Here is a 27,765-nt window from a genome sequence, read left to right as displayed (position 1 = left end):
AGGGTAGCTGCCCTGGGGCAGTGGCTGTGGAGCTGGTCAAGGGGAAATGATCTAGTTAGAGACACCCCTCACCCTCCCATGGGGGGGGAGGGGGGTGGGGAGGAAAGCCCCCCCGTGGCATTGCAATGCCATCGGCTACCAGGAGGGGTCAGCACAGCCCCAGAGAATGTCAGTCCCACAGGGAGTGGGGACAGAGAACCGCTGGCCAGAGGTTTGGGATTCTCTGCAGTGACCAGCCTAAGGAGAGCAGGCAGTGCTGGGGTACAGAGCCAGCACGGAGGGCTCTGGAAGGGGCTCCCACTGAGAAGGGAGGTGACACCCACCACCGCCCCTAATGCGGCTGATAGGCGCTCTGGCTCTGGGGAGGCGGGGAGGCTCCTGGGGGCTCACCTGGGCTGGGAGAGAAGTCTCAGCTCTGTTGCTATTTTGCTGTGTGCCCCTGGGACGCCCCTAACCTCTCTGAGCCTCGTTTCCTCACCAGGACAGTGAGAAGTTAGACCAAGGTGGCCCTTTCAGCAGTCCCTTCTAGCTCTGAGAGCTGTGCGGCGTGTGTTTTCAGAGGAAAGAGGCTCTGTCCGAGGTTGTAGGCCTCTTGCCTCTCCCTTTGGGTCATGAACGCCCCACCCCCACCCCAAGCTTAGAAGTCAATTTGGGGCCTCGTTACACTACCTAGCCATCACATTTGGGGAGCCCAAGGGTTGGGCGGAGACAGGAGTGCCAGTCCCCAGGCCACGGCAGAGCTAGTCTCCAAACCCAGGGCAGCCAGTGCAGGGGCTTCCCAGGCTGCTGTCCTTCTGACCCTTGTCATCAGCTCATAGGCCATGTCTGGCCCCCCTGGGCCCCTGGGGACAATCTGAGCATACTTCCTTCCTGCTGTTGTCAGACCCAGAAGGCAAATGGCCAAGCTGCTCTGGCTTCAGGACTGTGGGGTTTCCAGTCTGGATGTGCTCCCCTCCCTCGCTCAGCTCCTCCCCCTCCCCCTTGAGTCCCCGCCTCTGACTACGCCCCCTGCCTCATCCCCACCAGGCGGGGACTCTGGCAGCACAAAGGCCAGCGGGTATCCTGGGCTTGGGGGCCACCGGTCTGTTGCCCAGAGGCAGCTGATGAGCCGAGGCTGGAGATCTCTCTCCCCACCCTTGACGTAACTGAGCCACTCCTTGAATTTCCAAAGGGCCGGTAGTGGGGGTGGATCGGGGTGTGGGAACTGCATGGCTCAGATCTGCGGCGGCGGCCACCTCACCTTGGGGTCCTGCTCACCTTCTCCGCTTGTGGGCCGGGGGGGCCAGGTGCTCCAGCTTTGCCCGGGAATCCAGGAGGACCCTGTATCAACAAAGGAGCAGGCGAGGATGAGAGCAGGGCCTGGGGGGGGAGCTCTCCTTCCTTCTTCCACCTGGGTCTGCTTCACTGTGGTTAATGCGATGCATTCTGACTTCCTAGAAACACCACCCAGGAGCATTACTGCTGGCTGGCCTGCTGGTCCGGGGCCCACCCAGGAGGCTCTGCCCTCCAGGTCCTGGCTCTTGGAATCAGGCCTGGCCACCCAGGCCGTTCCTCCCGTGCCTCTTCCCTCCCCTCCCCAGGCCCATCCTCACCCAGCCTGGCCTGGTCAGGCCTACCCCTCCCAAACAGGATCACATCAGACAGAACTGGCTTTGTGTCTCCACTCACCGGTGGGCCGGGAAAGCCTGGCTGGCCTTGAAATCCCTAGAGGAAGAAGCGAGGGACAGTTTGCTGAGCCGCCCACTCCCTCCCGCCTGGCTGCCCAAATGGAAAGAGTGACAGGGTGAGGCTGCCTCGAGCCATGGGGCCTTGTCCTCCACTCTGCCCAAGATGACCGGCAGGTGAAACTCGAGCCATGAGCTGGGAGGTTGCAACACAAGGGCGGGTGAGGGCTGGAGGCTAGAGCTGGTCACCCCTCCACACATGAGGGTGGCCATCAGGGAGAGGACCCAGCCTCTGGGACCCCTTCCCTGTGCCCACCCCCACCCCCCAAGCCATCCCTCATGGTCAGGACAGCCAGCCAGGTCCTGTGGTCACTCACCTGGTCGCCCTTCTCTCCCGAATTCCCTTGGGGTCCTCGCTCTCCTCGGGGACCCTGTCGCCACAGAGAACAATGAAGCTAGAACCCAGTCTTTCTGCCCTTAGACCCCAGGGCTGGACCAGGACCAGGGGGCCCCATGTCCACTCTCCCGTCTCCTCCTTTACTCACTGCTGGGCCTGGGGGACCTGGGAGGCCTTCAGATCCTGGTGGGCCCTGGGGACACAAAGGAGCAGAATCAGTCACTCTGACTAGGGTAAGTGGGAGATCAGGGGACGGGGCAGGGGACAGGGCAGAGAGTAGACGCAGGGGATGTGGTGGGAGGTCCCTCCAAGCTGTCAGGACACTTCCCCCTGGTTCACCCCGACTTCCTTTCTCTTGCCTGAGCTATTGAACCAGTCTTCTAACTAGTCCTGCCACCTCCTGGCTCATGTCAATCCAGCCAGCAAGTGGCTGCCATCTTTTCTTCTCCAACATAGTTCTGATTATAACACTCTTCTTGCTCCAAAACCTTCCATGGCTCCCCTCTGTCCCACTGAATGAAGTGCCCAATTTCCACCAATGCTGGGTTTTGAGGCATCCTGGGATCTGGCACCAACCACCCTTTCCTGCTTCACTTCCCTCTCCCTGTCTTATTTTCTGCCTTGCTTGGTCAGACCGCTGTTCTCTAAACATACTCTATACATTCATACCCCTGGGCCTTTGCACAGCTGTCTCCTCTACCTAGAATGCCTGCCATTACCCCCATCCTTTCCAGGGCCCTTAAAACCTTACCCAGGGATTAGATGGCTCCAATCTCTTTCCGACGTGCCCCCACCCAGGGCCTCCCACTGTGGGATTCTCCGGGACAGATAGCCACATGTCTTCCCCGCCCTCAACTCTATTCAGGGCTCCGCTCAAACACCACCTCCTCAGACAGATCTCCCAATCCACTGCCTACTGGCACCCCGTACACCAGTCCAGCCCCTTGCCCTGCTCTATCTTCTCTATTGCTTTCTCGTCATTTATGTGTATTGGCTTATTCATCGGTTATCTGCCTCCCTCGCTGGAATGTGAGCTCCCTGCGGTGAAGGGACACAAGTGCCTGTTTTGTTCACTGCGGCACCCTCACAGCAGAGCCTAGCACCCAGAAGGCCCATGAAAAATGTCCGTTATTGCATAAATGCACGTGGGATTTGCTGTATCCCACCGGGGCCTGATGTGTGAACAGAAGATAAGACTAAGGTTTGGCAGGTTGGCCACAGACAGACTTGGGTTCCAGTCCAGGCTCTGCCCTAACTCGCTAACTAGCTGCAGCATGCTGGGTGAGCCATGCCACTTCCTGAGCCTCAGGGATAACCTCACGGATGTGATGTCCTCACCTGATAACAGCCCCAGCTCCTGCCCTCACCCAGGCTGGGAAGGGTCGCTCAGGGCTTGCGGGGTCAGGCTAGGCTCCACGCTGGATCTAGGGTTCCAGGCCTGCCTCTCCCCAGGCTGTCCTGCCCGCCTGCCTGCCTTTGAGGGGAGGAGCGGGGTGGGGGGGAAGGAGATTCTCCTGCCCACCGACTCCAGGCTCCCTGCCCCTTGGCAGCCGCGGCCAGCCAGCCCCCAGCCCGTCTCCGCGAAACCTGCTGGGATCCTCCTTCCAGCCTCCCCTCCGCCTCCTCCGCAGCAACCAGCCTGCGCTGCCTGCTTGAGCTGCAGCTGGAGGGACTCAGGGGGGCAGGGAAGCAGGGGTCCTGTCTCCCCCTTCACAGGCTGCTGGGAAAGTCTCCTCGGGTGGAGGTGGAGGTGGAGGCGGGGCAGGGACTGCTCCCTTCGGATCCCTTCCTCCTGCCCTGAGCTGAGACTCACCGATTCTCCTTTCTCTCCCGGGGGCCCGACGTAGCCCCGCTCCCCCTTGATGCCCTGACAAGCAAGCAGAGAGAGAGCTGAATTAGCCCTGTGGCCCGCCCGTCATGGCGCTAATGCGAGGGGTGGAGACTGCAGCTGGCACAGGCTGGCACTTACAGGCAGGTGGCACCAATGACGACGGCAGGGGGAGGAGGAGGGGGGCTGCTTCCCACCCGCCGCTGTGGCCCCCAGTGGAAAGCGGGACCCGCCCACCCAGCAGCCTCCTGCATGGGTTTGGCCTCCCCAGCTCTCCTGCCCCACCCCCCCACCCCCAGGGGCAGATCTCAGGGCTGGGGTCTGTGTGCTCTGAGAATCTGGCCTTCTGTGTGCAGTGGCTGCAACAGACTCGCAAAGTGGAGGGGCAGGGCCAAGCTGCACTACCAAAGGGACTTCGGGGACCTCTCCAGGGACAGCCTGGCAGAGGGACAGGCTGGTATGCTTGGAAGGGAGGGAGCTGCTGGGGGATGCCCCAGCCTGGTCCTGTCCTGACCACCATCCCCAGGCTCTGCTAACTCCAGAGCCAGCATCCCCTTACTCACAGGCAGTCCTGGGGGGCCCATGGCACCTGGGTAACCAGGTTGCCCTGGAGGACCCTACAAAGAAAAGTAGACATTATGAACCCCTCCCCGGCTAAAAAGCGTAGCCGCAGCCAGGATGCCTGAGCTGCCAATTCGGGAGGCACACACACCCACCCCAGGACAGCCACCACCTCGGACCAGTTCCCAAAGGCCCAGGTTTCTTTGGTCCAGACCGCCACTGCGAGGCTCGGGCTGGATGACAGGTGCCAGCCTGGCCAGGACCCTGGGAGCTGAGGCAGAGGAAAAGGCCCAGAGCAGGGAGGATGAGGACAGGGTGGTTGGGGGGGGGGGGAGGGGGAGTAGGGTATGGAAGGAACAGCTAAATGCTGCAGGAGGAGAGAGGGAGAAGAGCCCCCAGAATGCTGCTAGAAGCCAGGGGGCAAGTCTGTTTGCCCCTTCCGGGGGGAGTCAAGATACAAGGAGATCAGCCTCCTTTGATCCCGGGGTGGGGGGGGTGAAAACCCCCCAATCTGAGGGATCAGGGGCAGAGAGTTTCAAAAGGAGTCCCCCTCCCCTCTTCCACTCATCCCTGGGGGCCCAACTTCTGTCTCCCCAGGGTTCCTGATCCCTCTCCTCCCCCTGCCAGCCCCCTCTTACCGGTTCCCCCTTCTCTCCTGTCAGGCCCCTGAGGCCTCGCTCTCCTTGAAGACCCTTGGGGAGAAAAATCATGAGAACCTACAGGGGAGGGCAGTCCCCACCCAGCCCCCGACTCCTTCTCCTTGCCCTGCAGCCTTCTGTCCCCGGTCCGGGCAGAGTTGGGCTTTCCTGATGCCCTTCCTAGGGTCCCTGGCAAGGTGGCCATGGGGTGTACCCCAGAAGGGTAATTGTGAGAGGTATAAACTCCCACCTAGGGGTGCCTCTCAAGAGCATACCCCCAAGACAGGTAACTACAGAGATATGCCCCCCCCCCCCAGGTAGGTGACCCTCAGAGGGTACCTGTCAGGCAGGTGACTGTCATCGGCGTGCCCTATTTTGGTAACTGTCTGGGGTGTACCTTTAGGAGGCTGACACGTGTGTGCTCCCCGTGAGGGGCAGCTGTCGGGAGTGGCGTCCCTACAGTGATGTTCCTCTGCCAAAATGTATCACCAGATACCCAACACTTACCTGTACGCCCCCCAGCCCCAGCCCCAAATCACCTTCTTTGAGGGGTACAGGGGAGAGGCACGGGAAGGCCCCCCGAGCACACTGCTCCCTCCAGAGCAGTCCCTGTCACTTTTTAGGGTGGAAAGGGATGTCACTTTCAGTCAAAGCCAGAGCCCCCACCCCGACACTTGTGGGTTCGCCACAGCCTTAAGGGGCTGCGTCTGCCCCTTCTCCCTCACGCCCTCGAGAGACGGTGCCCACACCTTTCCACAACACAAGACAGATGGCTAGACGGACAGATGGCCCCTTCACCCAAGCAAGCAGAAACAGACAAGGTCCGGCCAGGATGAGGACATGGGGACAGATGGAGCTGTGACAGGAGGGGCCCCGCTCCCTGAGCCTCCATCACCAGGCCCGGGAGGAGAGGAGCCAGGCCCCAGGAACACCAAATCTGACAAACAGGAGGTTAGTTTCCGTGACCCAGGAGGGAGCAACAGTGACGATGGGGACGATTTAAACACACTCGTGACGATGACGGAGGCAGGGCAATTAACGACACCTGGCGGGAGGGGCAGGCCAACGCACCGGGCACAGAGGGGCAGGGCCCCACGACACCCAGAAACCCAACCGGCTGGCGTCACCTGCCCAGCCTTGGAGCAGACCGGGCCCGGAGCCAAGGGAGAGGAAAGGAAGAGGAGGAAGCTGAGAGTTTCCTCTAGGACGCTGGGCGAGGTGCGAGCGTGGCTGCCTTCGGATCCCCGGGGCGCCTCTGGACGGCCCTGCCAAGCAGCGGGGTGGCAACCTGTGCCAGCCTGCGATGTGAAGCCCTAAAGCTTTGGCATCTCTGCCGGGCTCTGTGCCAGGCGCCTGGCAGGGCCCCAAGAACTACTTCCAGCAAATCTTCAGCCAACAGCAAAGGTGGGAGAAGCAGGAGGCAGAAGTGGGAAGGGAGGCGTAAAGAGGCCCCTGGAGGCACCGGCTTCAAATAAGAAGGTAAAGCAGGACTGGGGGTGGGGGGTGGGGGGGGGCAGTGACGTGGGACTAGGGGAGAGAAAACGGAGACTGCAGGGGAGGCGGGTGGAAGAGAGAAGATGAAAGAAAGCAGGAGCAGGGGGAGAAGGGAAGAGGGAAAGGAGTCAGAGACTTGGGAGGATGTCCAAGCCGCTGGGACCTCGGGGGGAACCTGTGTCGTTACGTGCCTGCAGGGGACGGAGACAAACATGGAGGAGGGGCAAGGCCTCAACAGGAAGGGACACAAGCAAAAGCCACAGAGACCTGGCTGGCGGGGGAAGGGGAGGTCGAGCAGCGCTAGGTTCTTACAGGCAATCCGGGGGAGCCAACAGCACCAGGAAAACCTGGGGGGCCCTGGTGGGAGAAACAGGCAGGTCACAACTCACAAGCACAGTAACCCTGGACATAGTCGGGGGCAGGGGGTCATGGGGAGAGGAGGTCACAGGAATATTTCCAAGGCAGCTGGAAAAGAGACTCAGTGAAGGCAGCCGCTCCTCCCCTCGGCTCCAGGAAGAATGGCTCTGCCGTTGGCAGAGATGAGAAACAGCCCCCAGAGTCCCCCCGAGTCTAGCTGGACACCCTTGCTGGAGAGCAAGCCCATCATGCCTGCCACCTGACCTCCATAGGCCCCCGGCCGGGTGGCTCCCTGGTTCTAAGGTGGCTCCCACCAGCCACTTGTTCTCCAAAGAAAGCATTTTCGGCTCTTCCAGACTTTTCCTGGTCACTTCTATTTTCCTGCCATAACGACACCAGACATCCCTGGTCTGGCCTTCGTAGACCTGTCCTAGAGATGGCCCCACAGAGCAACGCAGCGATGCTGGCCCCTGTAGTGACTGGTGTCACGGAGGCATGAAGAGATCTGGCCAGGTTGCCATACGCTTTCCTGGCAGCCGAGACCATGAGCCAGAAGCCTAGGCCTTCCTGCCAGGGCAGCCTGGGTCCGTGGTGCAGGACACTGCGGGGACGGGGACAGGGAGACATGAGTGTGCCCTTGAGGGCCTCCCCTAAGCAGGACCACGGGCAAAATGGGACGGAGCAGGCCAGTTCCAGGGGATTCGATGGTGGGGGGGCCACAGTCCCCACAGATGCTCTGATGAGGGAAAGGAGTGGGCAGCAGAATCCCCCTCTTTCTGCCCTGCCCAGTTTCCCGGATACAAGGCAGTAAAATGGTGTCTGGGCGTGGTGACCCCTTTGAGAGCTTCTCAAGTGGGCCAGGAAACCACGGATACTTACAATAGGGCCTGGAGGACCCGGGGAGCCCCTCATGCCAGGCGGACCCTGCAAAGGAAGCCAAGGGAAATGGACGGAGAGGCCCGGGCCCCACAGAGCCCCAGGGTCTCTGCAGCCTTCCTCCCAGCTCACCACGGCCAGAGTCAACAGATGCTGGTAGATTTCAAAGCGGGGCCATTCGGCTGACGTTAAACCTTTCGTTCAGTTCATTCAATCATCCCCCACACACTTACTGAGCAGCTATTATGTCCCAGGCTCTAGTCCAGGTGCTGGGGACACAGCAATAAAAGGAACATAAAAATCCCTGCCTTGTGGCACTGACAACTCTAGGGGAGAGGTAGGCAAGAACAAATAGAACAGGGGCTGACTCGTGCTCAGTGGATACGTGTGGACTGTTCCTAAACGAATGAAGTACACGGTATTCCGAGGGTGACACGTGCACTGCATGAAGGGGACTAGGGTTTCTAGGGACAATGTGGGGCATGGTCAGCTTTTTGAGAGGGAAGGTCTCCCTGCAAAAGTGATAGTTGAGCAGAGGGGGTCGGGGGGGGGGGAGGGACGAGCCCTGGAGAAGAGCTGCGGGCAGAGGAAGCGGCTGGCAGGGGCGGAAGGGTGTCCTACAGGCCAAGAGCAGCCAGCGTGCCACCAGGGCCAGGGGCTCAGAGCCGCAAGAGGCACCGGATGACCTGACGCTCGGAGACCCCTGAAGGAGCCACTGGAGGGCCCAGGAGGACATCTGGCAGGAATGAAACTGCCCCTAGGAACTGAGGGCCGCTTACATGGAGACGCCAGCCCCCTTGGGGCCCTGCCCAGATGAGGGCCTGGTCCTACCTCTTCTCCTCTCTGGCCGGGCAGTCCTGGAGGACCGGGCAGGCCAGGACTTCCAGCACAGCCAGGATCCCCCTCGCCGTTGTCTCCCTGGAGTGGGATGGGGACGGTGAGCTGAGCGGCCAGGGCCCTCCCTGTGGGGCCCGGGGCCCGGGCAGGAAGCGGGCACGGGTGCACTCACCCGGGCCTCCTCGGCTCTGGGGCGCTCCCGCTCTGTGAAGCACTGAGGACAACAGGAAACCCTCCGTCAGGTGAGGTGGCCGGGCGCTCTCCCCTCACCAGGCCGCCCCTGAACCCGGCCTCCTACCCGGGCACAGCTGTCCAGGCCTGGCACGCCGGGAATGCCCTGGTCTCCCTTCTCCCCTTTTTCCAGGAGCGCCACCGGGTGGGCCGTCCGCCCCTGGACACAGTCCCCGCAGAGGCTCTGACAAGAGAGAGGAGAGGGCAGTGGGGCGTGGGTCCCAGAAGGCCAGGGCGGGCCGAACGGGGGAACCCCACCCTGAACTCAGCCAAGGCGCCCTGCCCGGCAGTCTTTCCCCCCCCCACCCCCCCCCTCGCCCACACTCTCTCTTTCCCCAGCCACATCCCTGTGGCGGCTCTGTTCCATCCTCAGGGGACCCAATCCCAACACTGGCTTTGAGTTTTCTCCAGGAAGCAGCTCTGTGGGGCCAAGCCAAAGCCACTTTCCAGACAGGCGTGTGGGAGGAGGCGGAGGGGCCCGCAGAGGGACCATCTGTCCCGGCTGTTCCTGCAACCTGCACCCACTGTGAGGACACGCCGTGAGGATTCAGGCTGAAAAGGCCGGCCCCAAACACCAGCCTCTCTGCCCAAGGGAGCAAAGGAGCGGCTGCAGGAGCCAGGCCCTCTGCAGACGCCCCGCGGGATGGGGTCTGCCCTCCTGCCCCAGCAGATCCCGACTGGCACGGGCTCCCCAGTTCGCCCACCCCTGGGGGGGGAGGGTGTCCCTGGACCCGTCGTCAGGAGCCCCCCGCTCCACCTTCACTGTTCGCTGCAAAGCCCGGGGATGATGGTTGTCACTGACTCAGCGCCCGTGATGCCAGCCATCGGAATAGGCCTGTGCACATTATCACATTCAACCCTGACAGTGCAATGAGGCAGGTAATCTTATAAGCATTCCGGAGATGAGAAAGCCGATGCTCAAAGAGACAGTGTGACTTGTCTCAGGTAAGTGGGAGCCTGTACTGGGCGCTGCTGTGCTGAGGCCAGAGCTGGCACTCTGTCCACGGGCCCGGGTTTCCTCCGGGGTGGCATCTGAGCCCTTCTCCAGACCACACGCGGTTCCGGTTTGGGGTCCTCCACAGAGCACGTTGACTAAGAAGCCGTCAGGTGACATGTTACACGGAGTCGTGCAATCACTTGCCCGGGGGCAGGACTTGGGGGAACCCTGGGCTTGCCGGGAGCCTAAGGGAGAAGAACTGGGGTTTCGGTGCCACACTCCCCTGTGATCAACCTATAGCTGCTGTCAGGAGGTTAACCTGAGTTAACCTCTCAGGAGGTTAACTGCAAGCTGCTTCTGGAGACATCTGCTGTCCAGAGCAAGGGCCGGCCAGGCAGTCCTCATGCTGTGGTCTGACCAGGACCCACGGGGGGAAGTGGGAGGTCCAGGGCACTGGGTAGTCAGTGCTAGAAGGGAGGGGCCCCAGAAGTTGCTGGGCTGGAGGAGAAAAGAGACCAGCCCTCATCTCCAAAGGTGACTGAGCGAGGGAGGCCCGCGTCACCCTCGGTCCAGCCCAGCTTGGGAGGCCCGGCCAGAGCCCCCAGTGAGATCTTGATGGCCTGGCACAGACCAACCCTGCCAGGACCCCAAGTCCCCTCTCTTGTGCCACTGGAATTGTTCCTGAAATCCCATCACCTCCCTGAATTCTTTCTGCATTGACCAGAGGACAGCTGAAGCCTTCTTCCAGGCCCTCAACCCAGTCCCGTCCAAACCTATGCGACCTTTGCAGCTCGCTGCCTGATGACCCTTATAACTGCACTTGCACCCTCCTGCTGTGCTCTAGAAGCTGCTGGACCCTGCCCTGGTATAACCAGGGTGGCACAGGGCCTCACTGGTGGCTCCTGTGGGCAGGCTTTGGGGCAGGAACTACCCACAACATCCCTCACGTGGGTACCTTCGTGGGATTCCTTCACGCACTCATCCAGCAGGTGAAATGGAGGGTCTGGCAGCAGCCAGGCGCCGTGCTAGGCCCTCGGAGACGGGTGCTTGGAATGCACATTCCCCACAAACAGCTCCGTCTGTAGCTCCCCTGTGCTGTGCTGAGACTTCCTACGATAATCCCCTCAGGAGACTTCCCTGCCAATTCCTACCCCTCCCCGCCTACCCTCTTACCTTAAGGAGGTGCTGTTCAATTGGTAAGGATCCCTGCAAGAGAGGAGACAGGAGGGCTCCAGGGCTCAGGCAGGTGAGGGGAAGGGGGATGGAGACTTATGGGATCAGGTAGAACCTTGGGAAGCCCCGTGCCACCCCGGCTTCTCCCTGCCTTGCACAAGGGAGAGAAGAGGGTCCCCCTGCATCTAAGGGAGCTGGCATGACAAGTCAGCCCCGGGAGGGGCAGGGAAGGGCAGGGAGGGGGCTGCCCAGTGACGCCTGGCTGGGACCTACCAGTTCGGCCGTTAGCCCAGGCTGTCCGGGCAAACCGGTGTTTCCAGGCACTCCCTGCAGCCAAGAAGAGACACGAGTGAGCGGGCTCTTCTTTTGAGCCCGAAGGCCACCCTGCTTCGTGCCCGCCACCCCCACTGCCTCTTCTCTTCCTGCAGAACCGGGGGCCTGGCTGGCATAAGGCTGGCACCCATTCTTAGCTCAAAACCTCCAGACTGTTTGCAGGGAGAGCCGAGGAGGCCCAGAAGGGTGACCCCCAAAACCAGTCCGATGAGAGTTTTTCCTACATGTTAGAGGGGCATCAGAAATCAGGCAAAGGGGCTTCTGCACCGTAAGTAACGGCGTTTCTTTCTCGCACACGTGTCCTCTGTATTCTCCTTAATCACGGTCTTCCTGGCCAGCTAGGTGCTATCACCTCCAACTTGAAACCGGAGCAACGAATTCAGAGAGGGCAAGTAACTTGCCAAAGGCCACAAGACGAGCAAAATGCAGAGGTGAGGCTCAGAGTCAGGACCACTGGCCTCAACCCCGCCCTTAAGCGTGATTCCGGCACCTTCCTCAAAAAACATTCCCTGGAACACAGCAAGGTGGAGGCTCGGGAGCCAGTTGGTGTGAACCCCAACTACCTGGGTAATTTCTGGAGGGCTACTTGGAAAAAAAATCTCTGTGCCTCGGTTTCCTTATCTGTGACACAGGGACAGTTTATGGTGAGGCATAAAGGAGCTCACACGAGAGAGGTTTTGCCGCCCAGACTCCCTGTCGCCCCTGCAGGCTCGCGGTGCACATTTGCATATTAAATACCCCGTGGAGGCCAGGAGAATGTTCCCTTTTCAATCCCCAGTGCCCGGCACAGAGGAGGCGTGCATTAAATACGTGTCGAGTGAACGCACTGCTGCTCGCCCTGCTCTCCCCACACCGGGATTTCCTTGGCCCGTCCTGAGAGCTGGCCTGCCTTCAAGTCCCGGCTTCCGGTGACAGACCGCACCGCCTTCCCCGGCGAGCCCGCCCTGTTTCAGCCCAGGCTCTAGCGAGGCCCGAGGCATACTGGGGTCGGCCTACCTCCGGCAACCCCTGTGCCACTCGTTCTGCGTCCTGAGTGAGTTACCAGGGTCATGTGCCTAGGACAGGGCCTGGCGCGGGGAAAACACCTCGAACCCATTCGTGATCATTATGCACCTAAATCATTCACCCCTGCTCCCCTCCCCACTGCCCGTGTGTTACTTCAAGCTGGATACTTGGTGATTTTCTTTCCTTGCCCTCCTGGAACCAAATGTCCCACCTGTTGTCCTACTGTTAGAAGCCAGAAGCTACGCACTCACTAGCTACTAACTGTATGGCCTCGGGCACATTGCTTGACCTCCCTGCCTCAGTTTCCCCCGCTGGGAAACGGATGGGGATTACGTGGCATTACATTACTTGGGCAAATACATGCTGTCTATCTCTGGGCCCGCTTCTGAGCCTGAAGACAGGAGCTGCCGGGCCTCCCTTCCCTGAAAAGGCTGCAGGGCCAACCTGGCCAGGAAGACTTGCACCTTGCCTGGCACGGGGCAGGTGCCTATTAGTGGCAGCTTGGCTTGGTCTACGGCACTGGCACCAGACGAGGACTCCGGTGCCTGGGACCAGACTCTGCAGTCACTCTTTCTGCCTTGTTCCCCCAGCGTGGCTTGGCAGGGTTCACACTCCATCAGCGTGTTAATGGGTCACTTTGAAATGACTCTCATGCTTCCCCAAGCAAACTGCAAAAGACCCCTGCAGACAGATTCCTGTTTCCTGGTGGTGCGGCAGGGTGCGGGGACACTTGGCAAATGTGTGGCTGGCCCGTGGGGGACTGAGAGTTGGCTCTGGTGCTGAGCTCTTGATGAGACAGAGAAAATTGGATCCCGGCAGAGACTCCCATCAGCCATGGGGACTCACCAGAACAGATTCTCACCCCAGGGTGGCAGCGGGGGATGTATAAAATCTCCAGGGCAGGGGGAGTCGTTTGTAAGAAGCTTCCATGGGATTCTGCTCTGCTTCCTCAGGAGCTGGGGGCCAGACCTGCAGAAGCCTAGGACCTTCAGGAAATGTGACCTGGTGTGCAAACCCTTGGGGAACCGTCCTGCGGGGCAGCGGCAGGGGGAAGCAAATGTTCTGTCCTGGGAAGCCCTGTCCAGCGCGGCCGGTTCCTAGCTGGATGACCTCAGACAAGATATTTCACCTCTTGGAGCCTGTTTGCCTCGCTGTGACTTGGGGATAACACCACCTGCCTGTTGGAGTTGAGGTAAGACTCAAACGAACGAGAGTACGGACGTAAGATAATAATGGAAGTCATGGTCCTAATGATGGCTAATGCCTTCTAAGCATTTACTATGTGCTAGGACATATGGTCCCACACATTTCGCGTGCATTAACTTGCTTCACGTTCACAAAAGCCCCATGAGGTACTTGCTGTAATTATCTCCACTTAACAGATGAAGGAACTGAGACACAGAGAGGGTAAGGAATTTGCCCAGCATCACACCACAACTAGCACAGAGCAGGGCTGGCTTTCAAGGTCAGGTTCATTGGCTCTGGAATGCACGCTCTCATCACAGTGCCACACGGATCTCCCCTCCCACTGCTCTCCCCTCACTGTCTCTGGCCTCCACGCGATTGTCAGGCACAGTCCCGCCTCCGAGCCTTTGCACCTGCTGCTCTCCGCTGTCAGGAACACTCTCCCTCGCTCATTTCCGCTCAGTCTGGACGCCTTCCAACACGCCTCTCCAACATCTTCCTTGCCCTCCTCCCATTTTCTGACCCCACTCCCTGCTTTATCTTTCTCCTTAGCACATACCGCTCTTTTAACATGCTATGTTGTGTTTTATTTTTATCTTGCTTATTGTCTGTGTCTCTTACTAGAATGCACACTCTAAAAGGGGAGGGGTTTTTATTTTTGCCCACTGCTATAGCACCAGCATCTAAAATAGTGTCTGGAAAACAGCAGAGGTGCAAAAAGATTTGTCGCATGAATGAATGTTGGACACCGCTCCAAAACAGGGGAGCTTCACACGACGTACGGAACTATTTGACCCAGATCCTGGGTTCCTGACAGCTGACCAAGGCCTGAGGTTGGCCCGGGTGTCCATAGGGTGTCTGGGTCAGCACAGAGCAGGGTATTCCCTGCTCAAGGAAGGTCCAGGACTGCCCACAGCCCGTGCTAAGGGCTCAGAGCCTCGCTCCCCCACCCCATGCCGCACTGGGGAGGAGGAACACAGAGGAGCGAGGATGGCACGCGTCGGTGTCGGGCGGAGATGCGGCCCACTCAGGGGCCCACACAGACCCCGAGCCCTGCCACCCTGCCACCGCGCCTCCCAAACTCCCATTCTCTTCTCCCCCTTTACCTGCAGCCCCGGCATTCCAGGGGGTCCAGGGGGTCCAGGAACACCCGGGGGACCCTGAGGGAGAGGAGAAGCAATCAGACCCAAAAGAAAGCTCTGCCCCACCGCTGGGGGCAGCGGCATCACGGTGGGCAAGCCACAGGGCGCTGGCGGACAAGTGGAGACACAGAGGAGACAAGCGACACACACCTGCGGGCCCGGCTGCCAGGAGCTGCCCATCCAAAGTCCCGGAGCACCCTGGGTGGGAGTGGGGGTCGCAAAAGAAGGGAGAGGTTATAGGCAACGTTCACACCAAGCGCAGGGCTGCGTGGGGAGGCAGCTGGCTGGGGCGCAAAGCCCTGCGGGGCCCTCGCATGTTGAGCCAACACAGGAAGCCAGGCCTCTCCCCCCCCGGCCGGGGGGAGAGCTCTCAGCATCACTTACCGGCATGCCAGAGAAGATGGGGTCCCCTCGAGAAGGGCAGGAGCACTCCCCTGGCTCGCCCTGAAAAGACAAGAGCCTTTGTCAAAGGGGGGCAAGGATGGGGGACCTTTTGGAAACCAACATCCGGGAGGCAGCACAGGCTCTAGGATGGAGAGGCCAGGGTTTAAATCCAGAATCTGCCTCTTACGACTGTGCCCTTGGGCACCCTGTTCAGCCTCTCAAGCCTCAGTCTCCTCATCTGTAAAATGGGCAGCATAGCACCAAACGCATAGGCCATCAGGAGGATGGAATGGATGAACGCATACAGAGTTCCTGCCCCACGGAAAGCACTCAGCCCTCAAGTTCTAAGCGCTACTGTTATTCCTGTTGGAATAGTAGCAAGGAGACCAGAATGACTCCTCAGCTCCTGTCTTCGAGTCCATACATTCCCCCGGGGGGGGGTGTGCTATAGGGGTTGTTTATTTCTCCACGGTATTGGCCACAGGGCCTGGGGACTTACCTTCTCTCCCTGAGGTCCCTTTTCACCCTGCAGGGAAGAAACACAGTGAGGTGAGTAGATAGGGGTGTGGAGGCGAGACCTGCTGGGGCTTCCTGCCGCCCTGAGGCACTGTACTCACTGGAATCCCTCTGGCTCCTGGAAGTCCTTGCTGCCCATCAGGGCCCTGAGGGGAGAGAGCCCATGGTCAGTGGCGAGCCAGGACAGCAGCCAGCCATGTGGCCCACCGGCAGGGGAGGCCAATGGGACAAGCAGAAGCCTGCACCCCAGTGCCTGTGTCCTAGAGGAGGGGACTCTGGCGTAGGAGACAAGGAGAGAAAGAAGGAGAAAGACTGGCATTTCCTGAGCACCTTCGGGGGGTCAGACACGGGGCCCAGCACCTGTCGGAGAACAGAGTGGGCTCCCCACTCCCATCCCTGCAGGACGGTACCGTTCTGTTTTCCAGGTGAGAAAACTGAGGTTTAAAGAAACTTTGCAATAGACCCACCAGAATCACTGCACCCAGCTATATGCGGCCCAAAGTCCCTGTTCGCGCCCTCTCTCTCCCCCTTTAGTGCTCGCCACACGTTCCATCACAAAGGTCATCTCAGATGACTTAGCAGGAGATGGGAATTTCTGCCCTCAGTTTATCACCAAGGATTTGAAGACTCTGAAAGGCTGTCACTGGCCTAGAGGTCACACAACTTGCACGGTGTGTGGGGCTGGGACTGGGGGGGCCTCCCGGCTGGGGTTCAGCCTGAGGGAAGAAGATCTGGAGAAGTCTGCCTGGCTGTTCAGGGGCATTCTGATGGCTGCCTTCCTGTGGGACATGCCATCTTCACACACGGGACTCGCAACTCCACGAGAATCGGGACTGTCTTCACTTTTACCTCTGCCTTTACCCAGGGGCTCCCTGGAACAGCCAGGGACCCTGTGTCTGGGCGACACAGACTGGTTGCATGGATGTGGGCGAGTCCCTGGCCCCTCTGGGCTTCAGGGCACCCTCAAGAGGACCCCATCAGTGATATTGCCACACCGGAACTGGAATTTCTCTAGGGATCCATAAACACAGAAAAGATATCTTTCACTGGGCTGTTTTCAACATTCCCAGAAACCCAAGAGAAATTACACACTTGCCCACGACCCGGCATGGCACAGCCTGGCTGAAAGGTAGCACTGCTTTGATTTAGGCTAGAATTATACCATCTCGTAAAATTCTAGTGGGTTCATGTGGAGTAGACGCTGACTATTATACAGGTATTTGATGAATGAAAATAAGGAAAGGCATTTATTATTACTTAATCTATGCAATTTGTTCAATAGGCACATCTTTTAAAACATGGGAATGAGGGGCGCCTGGGTGGCTCAGTCAGTTCAGCGTCCGACTTCGGCTCAGGTCGTGATCTCATGGTTCGTGAGTTCGAGCCCCGCATCGGGCTCTGGGCTGACAGCTCGGAGCCTGGATCCTGCCTCGAATTCTGTGTCTCCCTCTTTCTCTGCTCACACTCTGTCTCTCTCTCTCTCTCTCTCTCTCTCTCTCAGAAATAAATAAGCATTAAAAAAATAAATAAATAAAACATGGGAATCGTGGGTGGGACAGGAATAAAGAGAGGTCTTTGAGGGTAATGAGGTTGGTCTAGATAGATCTGTGCTGGCCAGTATGGTAGCCAATAGCCGCATGTGCTTATTTAAAATTTAAATGAATTGAAATGAAATGAAATGTAAAATTTAACTCCTCGGTCACACTAGCCACATTTCGAGCGCTTGAAAACCACGTGGCTACCGGCTACCCTCTCGGGCAGAGCAGAATAGAACATTTCTATCATTGTGGACAGCTCCATGGGGCAGCACCCATTTAGATGAGCCCCCAAGGGCCAGGCTTTGAAGTGGGGTGGGTGAGTTAACATATGGGCTTTGAGTCAGACAGATCTGGGTTCAAGTCCTGACTCTGCCTGCTCATTCTCTGGCCTTCCGGGGGACAATGATAGCCAGTCCCTTATAGGGCTGTTGTGAGGTTTAAGTGAATCTCTGTTGCTTTAGAGCTCAGCACAAGGCCTCAGCACAGTCACTGCTCCAGAAATGGTGGTGATCAGTGATGTCATTCAGGTGCCCTCCCCTCCAGACAGTGTGGCTTTCCTTCTCGGAGGCTGGGCCTCTCTCCTCCCCTTCCCCACGCTGTGGGGCCCGGTCAGTCAGCCCTGTGCCCTCTTCCCAGCAGCACCAGCCCGGCCCCAACAGGGCCTCCAGCACAGAGCACAGACAGGACCCTTACCGGAGGCCCAGAGACACTGGCACCAGGGGGCCCCATCGGCCCGGCAGCTCCTTTCAGCCCCGGAGACCCCTGCAGAAGAGAGAGCACAGAGGCTAACGGCGTCAATCGGGCAGGTGAGACGCATCAGACCAGGTGTTGGGTGGCCCACCGTTGGGCATCACTCACTCCCATGTCCCCGTCCCCCCTACCAGGGCACTCAGAAGCACCGCAGGTCTAGCGCCCTACGAAGCAGAGGCTCACCTTGGCACCTTTCTCTCCGGTGGGGCCAGGTGGTCCCCGAGGTCCCGGAAGCCCCTGCAGACAGAAGGAAGCACAGTTCCTTAACCCCTGGCCCGAAGTGGCCCCTTCCCCCGCCAGACTCCTCTAGGCCAAAAGCAGACGTACCTGAATGCCAGGCAAACCCTGAACTCCAGGTTCCCCCTGCAATTTAGAAAAGACAGACTGGGCCACAGGCCCTGCCCCACTGGCAGACCTGGTCTGGGGTGGGGTATCTGCCAGCCCAAATTCAAGAGAGCTCCCCGGCAAGACCGTGAGGGTCAGAGAGGCGGGGGTCAAAGCCAAGGTCCCCCGCAGGAGTGATGACAGCCCAGGGCTACAGCCCAGTTCTTCTTCCCAAAGCTGTGCCCTTGAGCACTGGAGGCCAGGCAGAGCCCCATAGTTTTGGGGACAGATAGGCGTGGGCAGATGGTTAATAGAAGTATTGGGAGGCTGGGGGCAGGCAGGCCAAGGGAAGGCTAGAGACTCACCTGCGGCCCCTGGATTCCCCTTCCCGGAGGTCCAGGCTCTCCCTGAAGAGACAGAAGGACAAACCTTGGCTTGGGATTCCCCCCTCACCCAATAGCCTCTTCCCCAGCCTCTTCTCCCTTACTCCCGCACCTCCACCTTCTCCCTTCTCTGGGGTTGATCTTCCCCACTCCAGGCCCATGCCCCCCACCGCCAACCCTCACCACACATACCTACAGCCCAGGCTCCCCATACACACACCTACCTGGGTGCCCTTCAGTCCTGGGGGCCCTTGAACTCCAGGTAGACCAGGCTGGCCCTAAAAGATACAGGTGGCGCATGGGTCCCACAGGGAAAAGGGTGCAGGTGGGAGAGAAGGCAAAGCTCAGGCAGGGAAAGACCAGAGGGCAGGTAGCCAGAACTCACCGGTTTCCCAGGCCGGCCCACACCTTCTGGGCCCGGCTCTCCTTTGGGGCCCGGCTTCCCAGGCAGTGCTGCCGTGCTCGGCACCGCCCCCTGCAGGCTGGGGCAGGCAGTGCAGCCATCACCCTGGTCAGAGAGAGGCGCAGCCAGCAGTCCTTGAGCCAGGGCTGACAGGCAGGCCAGGAAGAGGCACCGGAAAGAGGGGGGGGGGGGGGGGGTCCCTGCGCCCCTCTGAGAGCTCTGCCCCTCTACTGCCCCCACCTCGGTCTGGGAAATCAAAACACGCCCCGACCCTCCCTGCTCTTCCCCTCCCTGCCTTGCAGAAGAGCTGAGGCATCACCCAGCGATTCCGGTACCCCGCGAGGCTCGCAGCCTGACTCTGCAGTCCTTCACCTCATTAGCTCTCAGCCCCATTTCTTTTTGTCCGGGCAACAAAGTCCCCCCTACCCGACTGACCTTTTCTCCTTTCGGGCCCGTGGGGCCCCGCACGCCAGGCTCTCCCGACAGTCCCGGCCGCCCCGTGGTGCCTGGCACTCCAGGATCTCCAGGGTTCCCAGCATCACCCTGTAAAGAGCAGGCTTCAAGGAGGGCAGAGGTGGCCCAGCTGGGGGCAGACTGCCTCTTGGCAACTAAAGGCACTCAGAGCCCTTTGCTGGGGCCTGGGGGCTGCCCAGGGAGTGGAGAGAGGGCACAGGGCGATCAGGAAAAGGAGGTGGAAAGCGCCTCAGAGAGGCGGTGCCCACCCATGCCCACGAGGCTCTCTCACCTTGTTCCCCTTCGGTCCACGCTCTCCAGCCTTGCCCTGGGGAGAAAGCATTTCTAGTACCCACTCACTCATAGCGGACACCCCTAAGCGTCTGGCACCGTGTTAGACCCAGGGAACTCAACAGGGCACAAAACAGTCCAAAATCTCTTCTCTCGTCCTAGCGAAGCAATGCTGGATAGATTAAGAGAGGAGCCGAGCCAGAGTCCTGTCTGGGTGACCCCCGGCAAGCTGCCTAACCTCTCTGTGACTCGGTTTCCTTACCTGTCAATGGGAATGCTAAGAATGGCGTTGGCTTCTACCCTGTAGAGTCCTTGTGACATTAGACGAGCTAACGTGTGTGAAGCAGTGTGTGGCACCCAGCATATGCTATGGCAGTGCTCGCTGTGACCAGTAGAGCGAGAACAATAATAATCAGTCCCGTGGTAACCATGGGTCATCCTGAACACCGCAAAGTGCTTCACACACGCGATTCCTAGGCCCTAGGTGTTGGTGATTGCAACACCACCACGCAGAGGAAACAGAGGCACAGAGAGAACAGTAACGTGTTCAAGTCAAAGCGTGAGTGAAAGGCAGAGCTAGAATCTGAACCCAGGCCCGCCTGGTCCCGAGTTGGTGCTCTTTCTTTCGTAGGCCCTGCCAGGCCGGGTCCCAGGATGAAGGGCTGAGGCATCCTCTGGGGACAGAAGCACCGACCCTTCCATCGACTCCCACCTACTCCCCACCATCCAGGGAGCCAAAAGACCCAGGCAGGGTTCATCCCTTCCTTTGTGCCTCTCCTGCAGCAACCTGGGAGCTCACCTGTTTCCCTGGCAAGCCAAAGCCCGGGGGCCCAGGCTCTCCCTTCTCTCCAGGAGGGCCAGGCAAGGCCACCGCGTAGCTGTCCCCATCCTGAGGCTCGGACAGGGCTGGGCATGGCTCACAAGGCTCCCCCTGCCAAGTGATGACACAGGGTTGGGGGATACCAGGCCGGGCCTGGGATCGGGGGCTGGGGAACGGAGCCGGGCCTGACACAGCGTCCCTGCTGGGCGAGAGATATCTCAGGAGAGATCGCGGGAGGACAGGCAAGAAATGAAGGTGGGGGCCAAGTCATCAAGGGTCTTGAATGCCATGCTAAGGAGTAAGATGTTACCCTCAGGCAGTGGGGAGCCTTGTGGGGATTGAATTAGAGCAAGATAAGTGTGTGTTTAGGAAGTTCACCCTGGCTGCAGAGGGGAGAGTGTCGCCAGACTCACCTTCTCCCCTTTGATGCCTGTGGATCCCACTGGCCCTGGTGGACCCTGTGTGATTAAAAAAAAAAAAAAAAAAGAGGCCACGTGTGAGGCCCAGCACCTGCCTGGGCTATGCTGGGGCACAGTCCACGTCTGTCGTCCCCCCCAGTAGTAGGTAGCACCTCCCGTCTTGCCCTTTTCCCAAGAGCTGTTGTTTCTAGAGCACTTACCGGCCGGCCAGCTGGCCCTGCCTCCCCAAAATTACCCTGTGCAAAGCAGAGAGCAAAGGGTCAAAGAGAGGGTGCTGAGTCAGTCCCCAGCCACAAACCACAAAAGTTGCCTCTTAGGACGTCTAGACTACCCCTCTCATCTCCTGGCTAGGGAAACTGAGGCCAGGGATTTCCCCAAGGTCCCCAGGAGAGTCTGTGGCATGTTCCCCAGGCTCACTTCACAGAATCCTAGCCCCGCACGCAGCCCTCACCCAGCACACGAAGATCATTAGCTCATTCATTTGTTCACTGGATGCCTACACGGCTGTGCCCCGGGCAAGGTGCTGGTGGGTCGCAGTGAACAGCACGCCCAAACACCTTGTGCAATTTACACACTTGTGGGGGACAAGAAGTAGTTTTTAAGTCACGGTAAGTGTAAACAGCCAGGAGGGCTATGAAGGGCACAGACACAAGGGAGGCCATTTTGGACAGGGTGGTCGGAGAAGTGTTGACCACAATTATTATCAGAAAGACGAGAAGAAGGCCATCCAGCAAAAGAATAGGGGGAGGGGGGAAGAGAGGGAGAACGTACGAGATGGTGGGAGCCACGAGTACAGAATCTAAGAGGTGGGGACATTCCTGGTTCCAGAGCGGAAGGAGGCCAGCACATCCACAGCCCCGGAAACGGAAAAGGAAACGGAGGAGAGGAGAGCCGGAAGAACCGGAAAGGCAGGCAGGGTCCGGCCAGGGTCTTGTTAAGCATAGCAGGACTTTGCTACAGAGTCAATCATGAAGGATTTTAAGCAGGGAAATAATGAAACCCGAGTTCTTTTTGCAAGGGCACGTTATGTTAGCTGCTGGGTGGCAAACGGGCTGTGGATGAGCTACGGTGGCCACAGGCAGGCCAGACTGGGGGGCTGCCGCCAGAGTCCAGGTGAGACTGGTCGGGACTCAGATGGCGGTGGCGCTCACAGAGGTGGAGAGGAGCGGGGGAAGCTGACAGAGATGCCTGTTGGCAGGACTGGGGGAGATGACGTGGGGGAAGGCAGGGATCCAGGCTGCTGCAGGTTTGGGATCTGAGGAGCCGGGCACGTGCCATTTACTGGGACAGAGAAATCTAGAAGAGAAGGCAGCTGTGAAGTGAGGGTACAGGGGCCCCGTCTTGAGAAATGACGGGTGTGGTTTGCCTGACAGAGCAGAGTCCGAACATATATTTTGGTATTTCTCACGCTTGGACACGCATCCACCCGTGGAAGCCCTCATTTGGGTAACACCGCATTATAAGTTCAACGCTGTCATTTGTCCCCAACACAATCATAAATACAAATGTGAACACGGGCACTGAAATCGAGTAACCCAGCCGAGCAGCGAAGATTACAGACTCTGGAGCCAGATTCCTAGGCTCGGATCCCAGTTCTACACCCGAACACCCATGTGACCTTGGGTAACTGACTTGGCCTTCTATGCCTCTGATTCTTCATCCGTAAAATGACAATAATGGAGTAGCTCCCCCAAAAGGTTTTAGGGGGATGAAACAAGTTAATACGTGCCTAAGCACTTGGAACGGTGCCCGGCACATCGTAAGTGGTAAAGGAGAGGCAAATATTGTTATTTTATTAAAAGGTAGTCTTAAACGTGCTTAATTGTTTTAGATTATCAATAAAATAAACACACGGCACTAAGGAGTTCTCTTGGAGAAGGCAAGGGCTCTTCCAAATAAGCTCATTGACTCCAGTCTACAAAGCACGGATGAATTTATTTCACTGTGGGTTTACAGTTTGCTCTCTCGTCTGTATCGTCCCTATTCCCTGCCTCCCTGCCAAGAAACCGTGGCGTCACTGACAGCTAACCCAGAGCTCACCTTCTCTCCTTTCAGCCCTGTTGGCCCTGGAGCCCCAACTTTCCCCTGAAAAACAACCAAGTCACAGTTAGAGCACCTTCCCACTCCCACCCCTGCAAAACCCCATGGTTCCAGTGTCCCCCCAGAAAGAGAAAGGCCAGCTTGGAATTACGAATGCCACAACTCCAGCGGTAGCTGGGCAGTTACTTCTTTTATGCAGCCGGGCACTTGGAGATTCTAAGAGGGAACTCCGGGGCAAGCAACCCGGGGGGGCATAGGGGTGGAGGGAGAGACCAGGCTGCAGGCCTGGGACACCTGCCTCAGGGCCTCCTTCCTGGTCTCTGCCTTGAGACTCGGGGGCTGTGGGGCCAGAGAAGCCACCAGTGTGGCAAAGATGGGTTGGTCACTCACCGGAAGGCCGGGCAAACCGAAGCCAGGGAGGCCCATGTCTCCTTTGGTCCCTGTAGAGGGCCCAAGATGCTGGGCCCCTACCGCTAAGCTGCAGGACAAGCAGGAGTCCCCCTGGGGAAGGAAGTGAAAGAATTGGAAAGGCTCCCAGGAGTCAGAGGGGGGCAGCCAGGGGACCAGTGTTCCCTTACCTTCTCTCCTTTGGGACCTTGGATGCCAGGGTCTCCCTGCAGGGGAAAAAGGTTTATTGGCTGAGACTGGGCACGTTGGGGCACCCCAAACTTCCTAGCCATATGCGAGGACAGCAATGGTACATACCACAAACCCTTCAAATACCCAAGGGTCCTGTGGGGTTCAAGATTAGCACCCAGAGCCGGGGCTCATCAACCCATGTAATAGATGGAGGAAATCAGGCCAGGCTAAGCTACCTCACTGGAAAGTTCCTGTACCTACCCTATCACCTTTCCATCCAGCAGATCTCAGGCCCTCCTGAAAGAAAGTGTCAGTGAGGGAGTGGGGTGGGGAGTCAAGGCCAGGACCCGAACCCGCCCCAGCCCACTCCCTTCCTCCACCCCCAACCAATCCCCAATCGCCAGGAGGAGGGCCAGCCTCACTCACTATAAGGGTGGGCTCCACCCCAGCTTGCCCAAAGGGCATCTTAGAGCCTCCTCAAGAACCCTAGGAGGTAGCTGTGGAGACGTGGGTGACTTTCTAGCCCAGCCCTAAACTCTATGGTTCAGCCCCCCTACCCTCAAGCTGAGAGCAGGGACCCTCTGCCCACAATCTCTCTATGGCCAAGAGATGTACCCAGTCCCTCTGCCAAGTACCCAACTCCTCTTCACAACCACGCCTGCAGGTTTTTGTGGTGCCCCTCAATGGCGCCCCTCCTTGGGCACTCACCTTGCCTGGTGCAGGATCACCTGGTTCCCCCTTGGGCCCTGGTTTTCCAGGGAGCCCTACGAAACTCTGGAACCCTTCAGGCAGCGTTGGGCACACTTCACAGGGGTCACCCTAACAGAAGGGAGAGACCGTGAGCAGACAAGTTGAGGCCGAGACCCCGAGGAAGACAAGGAGCCCTAGACATTGGATGTGCCGGCACCCTACCCCCAACATCAAGGTGGACAGTGGGATCACTGGAGGGGCCTTCTGTTCAACTGACTCATTCACTCCACTTACGGTTCCTGGACATCACAAAACGATATCCTCACAATAAGCCACGAGAAGCCACTGTGTCCCATTTACAGATGTGGAAACTTAGGCGCAGAGGAGCTAATTGACTTGCCACATTCATAAACCATGTGAGCGGCCGAGGCAGGATTCAAACCCTGCTGTCTAACTCCCAAGCCAGGCTCTTGATTCAGTAATTATGCACACACCGTAGGAACAAAGATGGGGTCTGCTAGAGAAGGTCCAGTAGCCCTGATGCTCAGAGTGTCGCCTTCAGAGAGGAGATCCCACTCCCACCATACCCTGGTGCAACGCGGCCTGGGACTCACCTTCTCTCCCTTCAGCCCCGGCACCCCTGGCTTCCCCTGTTGGAGACGAAGCAGTGAACATCAGTGCCGGGCAGAGGGACTGATAGGCCAAGAGAGGGCCCCCCTCTCTCTGGAGGCCTTGGTAGAGCAGCCCTGGGCATGGTGGGCAACAGCACCCCTTCCCCACCGGACTGGGCTTACTTACAGGTTTCCCACCGGGACCTTCCTTTCCTGGCACCCCCGCGCTGCCCTGCGGTCAGAAGAAGTATTAAGGGGGAGGCTCCTGGCCATGACCTCAGCCCATTCACCCCTCCCCCACTTAGTCCTTTCTCAGACTCCCTCTGTATACCCCTGTATACCCCTTCCCTGGTACAGCAGGTCAAGAGGAATCTAGGTGACGCCAGAGGAACCATAGCAGACAAGACAGTCAGACGTTTCCAGGGCACAAGATCCTAAAATAAGCCCGGGCCTTCTAGTTAAGGCCTCTCTGGTCATTACTAGACTTAGGCCTATCTGTCCCCATGTCTGGAACCCAGGCCAGGGCTCCCATGTCAGCAAGCACTGGGATGGGGACACTCCCCACCGAGGGGCCTGGGATGGGGACACTCCCCACCGAGGGGCCTGGTTGAGTTGAGCCAGCCTCAGCTGAACGCCTGGCTCCTGCCCCCCATGGATGCCTGCTGCCCCTGGACCGCTCTCCTCTCTCCTTCCATCATGCAGGGAGCTCCCCCAAGCGCCCCTGACCCTGCCTGTGCTTACCTTGTCTCCCTTAGGGCCTGGCGGGCCACCCGGGTCCCCCTGAGGGCAGAAAGAGCATCAGCCAGAGGCTTCCTAGGGAGCCCCCACATCACAGTAAGACCAACGCTAGCCCCCTCCTTTCAACCAGGACCCCCAGACCGAGCCTTATCTCCCCAGCCCTGGCCAGGCAGCAGAAGGGTCTCCGAGGAAAGAATAGCAGAAGGGGCAGGAAGTACTCACCGGGGTCCCAGGAAGTCCTATCCCAGGGGCCCCAGGGAGGCCAGGGGGCCCAGGCTCTCCTGCCAGTCCCTCAGGCCCAACAAAGCCAGGGTCTCCCTGGCACAGACACAAGGCAGGTATGAGAGAGTCGCCGTTCCAGCCCCACCTCCCACTCTCCATCGCACAGATACCCACAACTCACCTTCTGCCCTTTGGGCCCCATGACGCAGATCTCCCCTGGCCGGCCCTGTGGGGTCGGGGAAGGTGGAAGAAAAGCCTGAGGCCCTGAGGCAGCAGCCCTGCTGAGAAGAGGCCACACCTACCTGCCCACCCTCAGTGCCCCTCTCCAAAGCCAGACTCCATCCCTGTGTCCCAGGGTCATCAGAGGTCAACCTCTGGGCATTCGAGATCAGGGGCTGTTAGGCTGGGAGCCAGGGCTCCTGGGTTCAGGTCCTTTTCTGTCCCCTCTTTGCTCTGCTTCCTGGGGCACAGCCTCCCCCTTTCTGGGGAGCAAGGCTAGCAGGCTGGGTTCTGATGGCAAAATCCAGCATTTCACTGAGAGACACGGGGTTGTGGTGAGGAAGGGTCCCCAGCATCGTACGTCTCGGCCTGGCTTTCCCGGCGAGCCCTTAACGCCTCCATCTCCCTTCTCGCCTTTCTGGCCCTAGGGAAGGAAAAGGCAAAGTGACTGGGGTTGAAAGAAGGGGCCAGAAGAACCAGAGCAGCTCTAGCTGGAGGAAGGACAGTTGCCTTCTAGACCCCTGGTCTCTGCCTCCCCCGAGACGGAATGGCTTCAGTCACTACAGGAAAGTAGACGACAGAAAGAACTTTCGAACCAGCCAGGCCACTCTCGGGGAGTCTATGGCATTGCCGTCTGGGTCTGGTGGGAACTTGGACAGGACAGGGTGACTGGGAGGGAGAGTGAGTAGTGCCAGCTCTGTGCCTTCCATAGGGATGGTGGCCTTCTTCCTCTGGGAAGATTCCAGACATCTCTTTCCTCAAGTCTACAAGGCCCACGCACCTCTTTGCCACCCACCCCTCCAAATCCACGCCCATTACCTTCTGGCCTGTAGAGCCCGGAAGTCCTGAGGGTCCCTGAGATAAGGCGGGGACACAAAAGAACGGGTGAGGGAAGGCGGGCGAGGCTGGGCCAGAACCCCACCGCCCTGCCCTATCCCTGGTCCCACACTCACCAAGGCTCCTGACTCTCCCTTCTCTCCCTTCGGGCCTTCTGCACACTGAGCAGGGAGATAAGGCGTTGAGAGGGTCCCGGGGTCACCCTGTGGCCTTCCCCGGGGGCTGACCCCATAGTGGTCTTGAAGTAGGCCTTGCCTCCAGGTCTTACCTGAAGCGGGGCATCCGGGGAGATCCGGACACAGTCACTGCCCTGTGGGTAGGGAACAAGGGATCAGGGGTGGGACCCTGTTCTGAGAAGGTTGAGCTCAAGAATCCCGCAGTCCCAGCAGTCACTTTCTAAGGACCCCTAAAAACTAGACGTTTCCCCATACTAACTCCTAGAAAGACCCTACCCCTCCACCCCCGTGTGGGCTGGGCTGCAGGGTTTTTTGGCTGAGCCGTTGGGACGGGTTCACACGCCAGCCCAGCCTCAGGGCACGGCCGGGGAGGGCCCCGCGGTGGGCCCGGCTGGGGCACTTACCCGGGCTCCCTTCTCTCCCTTGGGGCCTGATGGGCCAGGAAGGCCTCGCTCACCTCTCCCTCCCTGTGGACGAGATCAAATCGGGGGCTGGGACCAGAGGGACCACACGGGAGACTTGAGGAAGCTCTCCCAGTCTGAATTCTCTACACATCGACCACACAAGGGTGTTTAAGTGAGCACACTAGCCCCCAACCCCCAACCGTGCACGCAGCATATGGATTCCATATGCATTCGTCCATATGGCCCTCCCACCCCAAGAGGCTATATTTGGCAAATCTAGAGTCTCACACAGAGGGTACTCCCCCCACGC

General features: G+C 59.0%; 1 protein-coding gene across 5 annotated transcripts in view; it reads right to left on the bottom strand.

Moving 5' to 3' along the window:
- COL16A1 (collagen type XVI alpha 1 chain) overlaps window positions 1–27,765 on the bottom strand; it is a 49,885-nt gene that overhangs the window by 11,408 nt on the left and 10,712 nt on the right. For 2 of the 5 annotated variants that reach the window (XM_047871172.1, XM_047871178.1), the window contains 45 exons: window positions 27,456–27,518; window positions 27,144–27,185; window positions 26,992–27,036; window positions 26,858–26,893; window positions 26,400–26,462; window positions 26,001–26,045; window positions 25,820–25,915; window positions 25,601–25,639; window positions 25,047–25,091; window positions 24,863–24,898; window positions 24,267–24,377; window positions 23,820–23,855; window positions 23,558–23,593; window positions 23,370–23,480; window positions 22,980–23,024; window positions 21,140–21,175; window positions 20,934–20,978; window positions 20,500–20,631; window positions 19,702–19,737; window positions 19,392–19,499; window positions 18,939–19,061; window positions 18,778–18,831; window positions 18,536–18,577; window positions 18,174–18,209; window positions 18,030–18,083; window positions 17,790–17,858; window positions 15,660–15,704; window positions 15,542–15,568; window positions 15,043–15,102; window positions 14,809–14,856; window positions 14,623–14,676; window positions 11,267–11,320; window positions 10,994–11,026; window positions 8,951–9,067; window positions 8,825–8,866; window positions 8,647–8,733; window positions 7,819–7,863; window positions 6,895–6,939; window positions 5,089–5,142; window positions 4,453–4,506; window positions 3,875–3,928; window positions 2,210–2,254; window positions 2,042–2,095; window positions 1,669–1,704; window positions 1,258–1,320 (listed from right to left, as the gene is read on the bottom strand). In XM_047871172.1, coding sequence (XP_047727128.1) covers window positions 1,258–1,320; window positions 1,669–1,704; window positions 2,042–2,095; window positions 2,210–2,254; window positions 3,875–3,928; window positions 4,453–4,506; window positions 5,089–5,142; window positions 6,895–6,939; window positions 7,819–7,863; window positions 8,647–8,733; window positions 8,825–8,866; window positions 8,951–9,067; window positions 10,994–11,026; window positions 11,267–11,320; window positions 14,623–14,676; window positions 14,809–14,856; window positions 15,043–15,102; window positions 15,542–15,568; window positions 15,660–15,704; window positions 17,790–17,858; window positions 18,030–18,083; window positions 18,174–18,209; window positions 18,536–18,577; window positions 18,778–18,831; window positions 18,939–19,061; window positions 19,392–19,499; window positions 19,702–19,737; window positions 20,500–20,631; window positions 20,934–20,978; window positions 21,140–21,175; window positions 22,980–23,024; window positions 23,370–23,480; window positions 23,558–23,593; window positions 23,820–23,855; window positions 24,267–24,377; window positions 24,863–24,898; window positions 25,047–25,091; window positions 25,601–25,639; window positions 25,820–25,915; window positions 26,001–26,045; window positions 26,400–26,462; window positions 26,858–26,893; window positions 26,992–27,036; window positions 27,144–27,185; window positions 27,456–27,518 — 2,601 coding nt within the window. The remainder of the gene's footprint in view (window positions 1–1,257; window positions 1,321–1,668; window positions 1,705–2,041; window positions 2,096–2,209; window positions 2,255–3,874; window positions 3,929–4,452; window positions 4,507–5,088; window positions 5,143–6,894; window positions 6,940–7,818; window positions 7,864–8,646; window positions 8,734–8,824; window positions 8,867–8,950; window positions 9,068–10,993; window positions 11,027–11,266; window positions 11,321–14,622; window positions 14,677–14,808; window positions 14,857–15,042; window positions 15,103–15,541; window positions 15,569–15,659; window positions 15,705–17,789; window positions 17,859–18,029; window positions 18,084–18,173; window positions 18,210–18,535; window positions 18,578–18,777; window positions 18,832–18,938; window positions 19,062–19,391; window positions 19,500–19,701; window positions 19,738–20,499; window positions 20,632–20,933; window positions 20,979–21,139; window positions 21,176–22,979; window positions 23,025–23,369; window positions 23,481–23,557; window positions 23,594–23,819; window positions 23,856–24,266; window positions 24,378–24,862; window positions 24,899–25,046; window positions 25,092–25,600; window positions 25,640–25,819; window positions 25,916–26,000; window positions 26,046–26,399; window positions 26,463–26,857; window positions 26,894–26,991; window positions 27,037–27,143; window positions 27,186–27,455; window positions 27,519–27,765) is intronic. The other 3 variants (XM_047871173.1, XM_047871174.1, XM_047871175.1) reach the window with 3 other exon arrangements.

Source organism: Prionailurus viverrinus, chromosome C1 (assembly GCF_022837055.1).
Source record: "Prionailurus viverrinus isolate Anna chromosome C1, UM_Priviv_1.0, whole genome shotgun sequence".
Lineage (NCBI taxonomy): Eukaryota > Metazoa > Chordata > Mammalia > Carnivora > Felidae > Prionailurus > Prionailurus viverrinus.
This window is presented reverse-complemented; position numbering and strand designations above follow the sequence as displayed.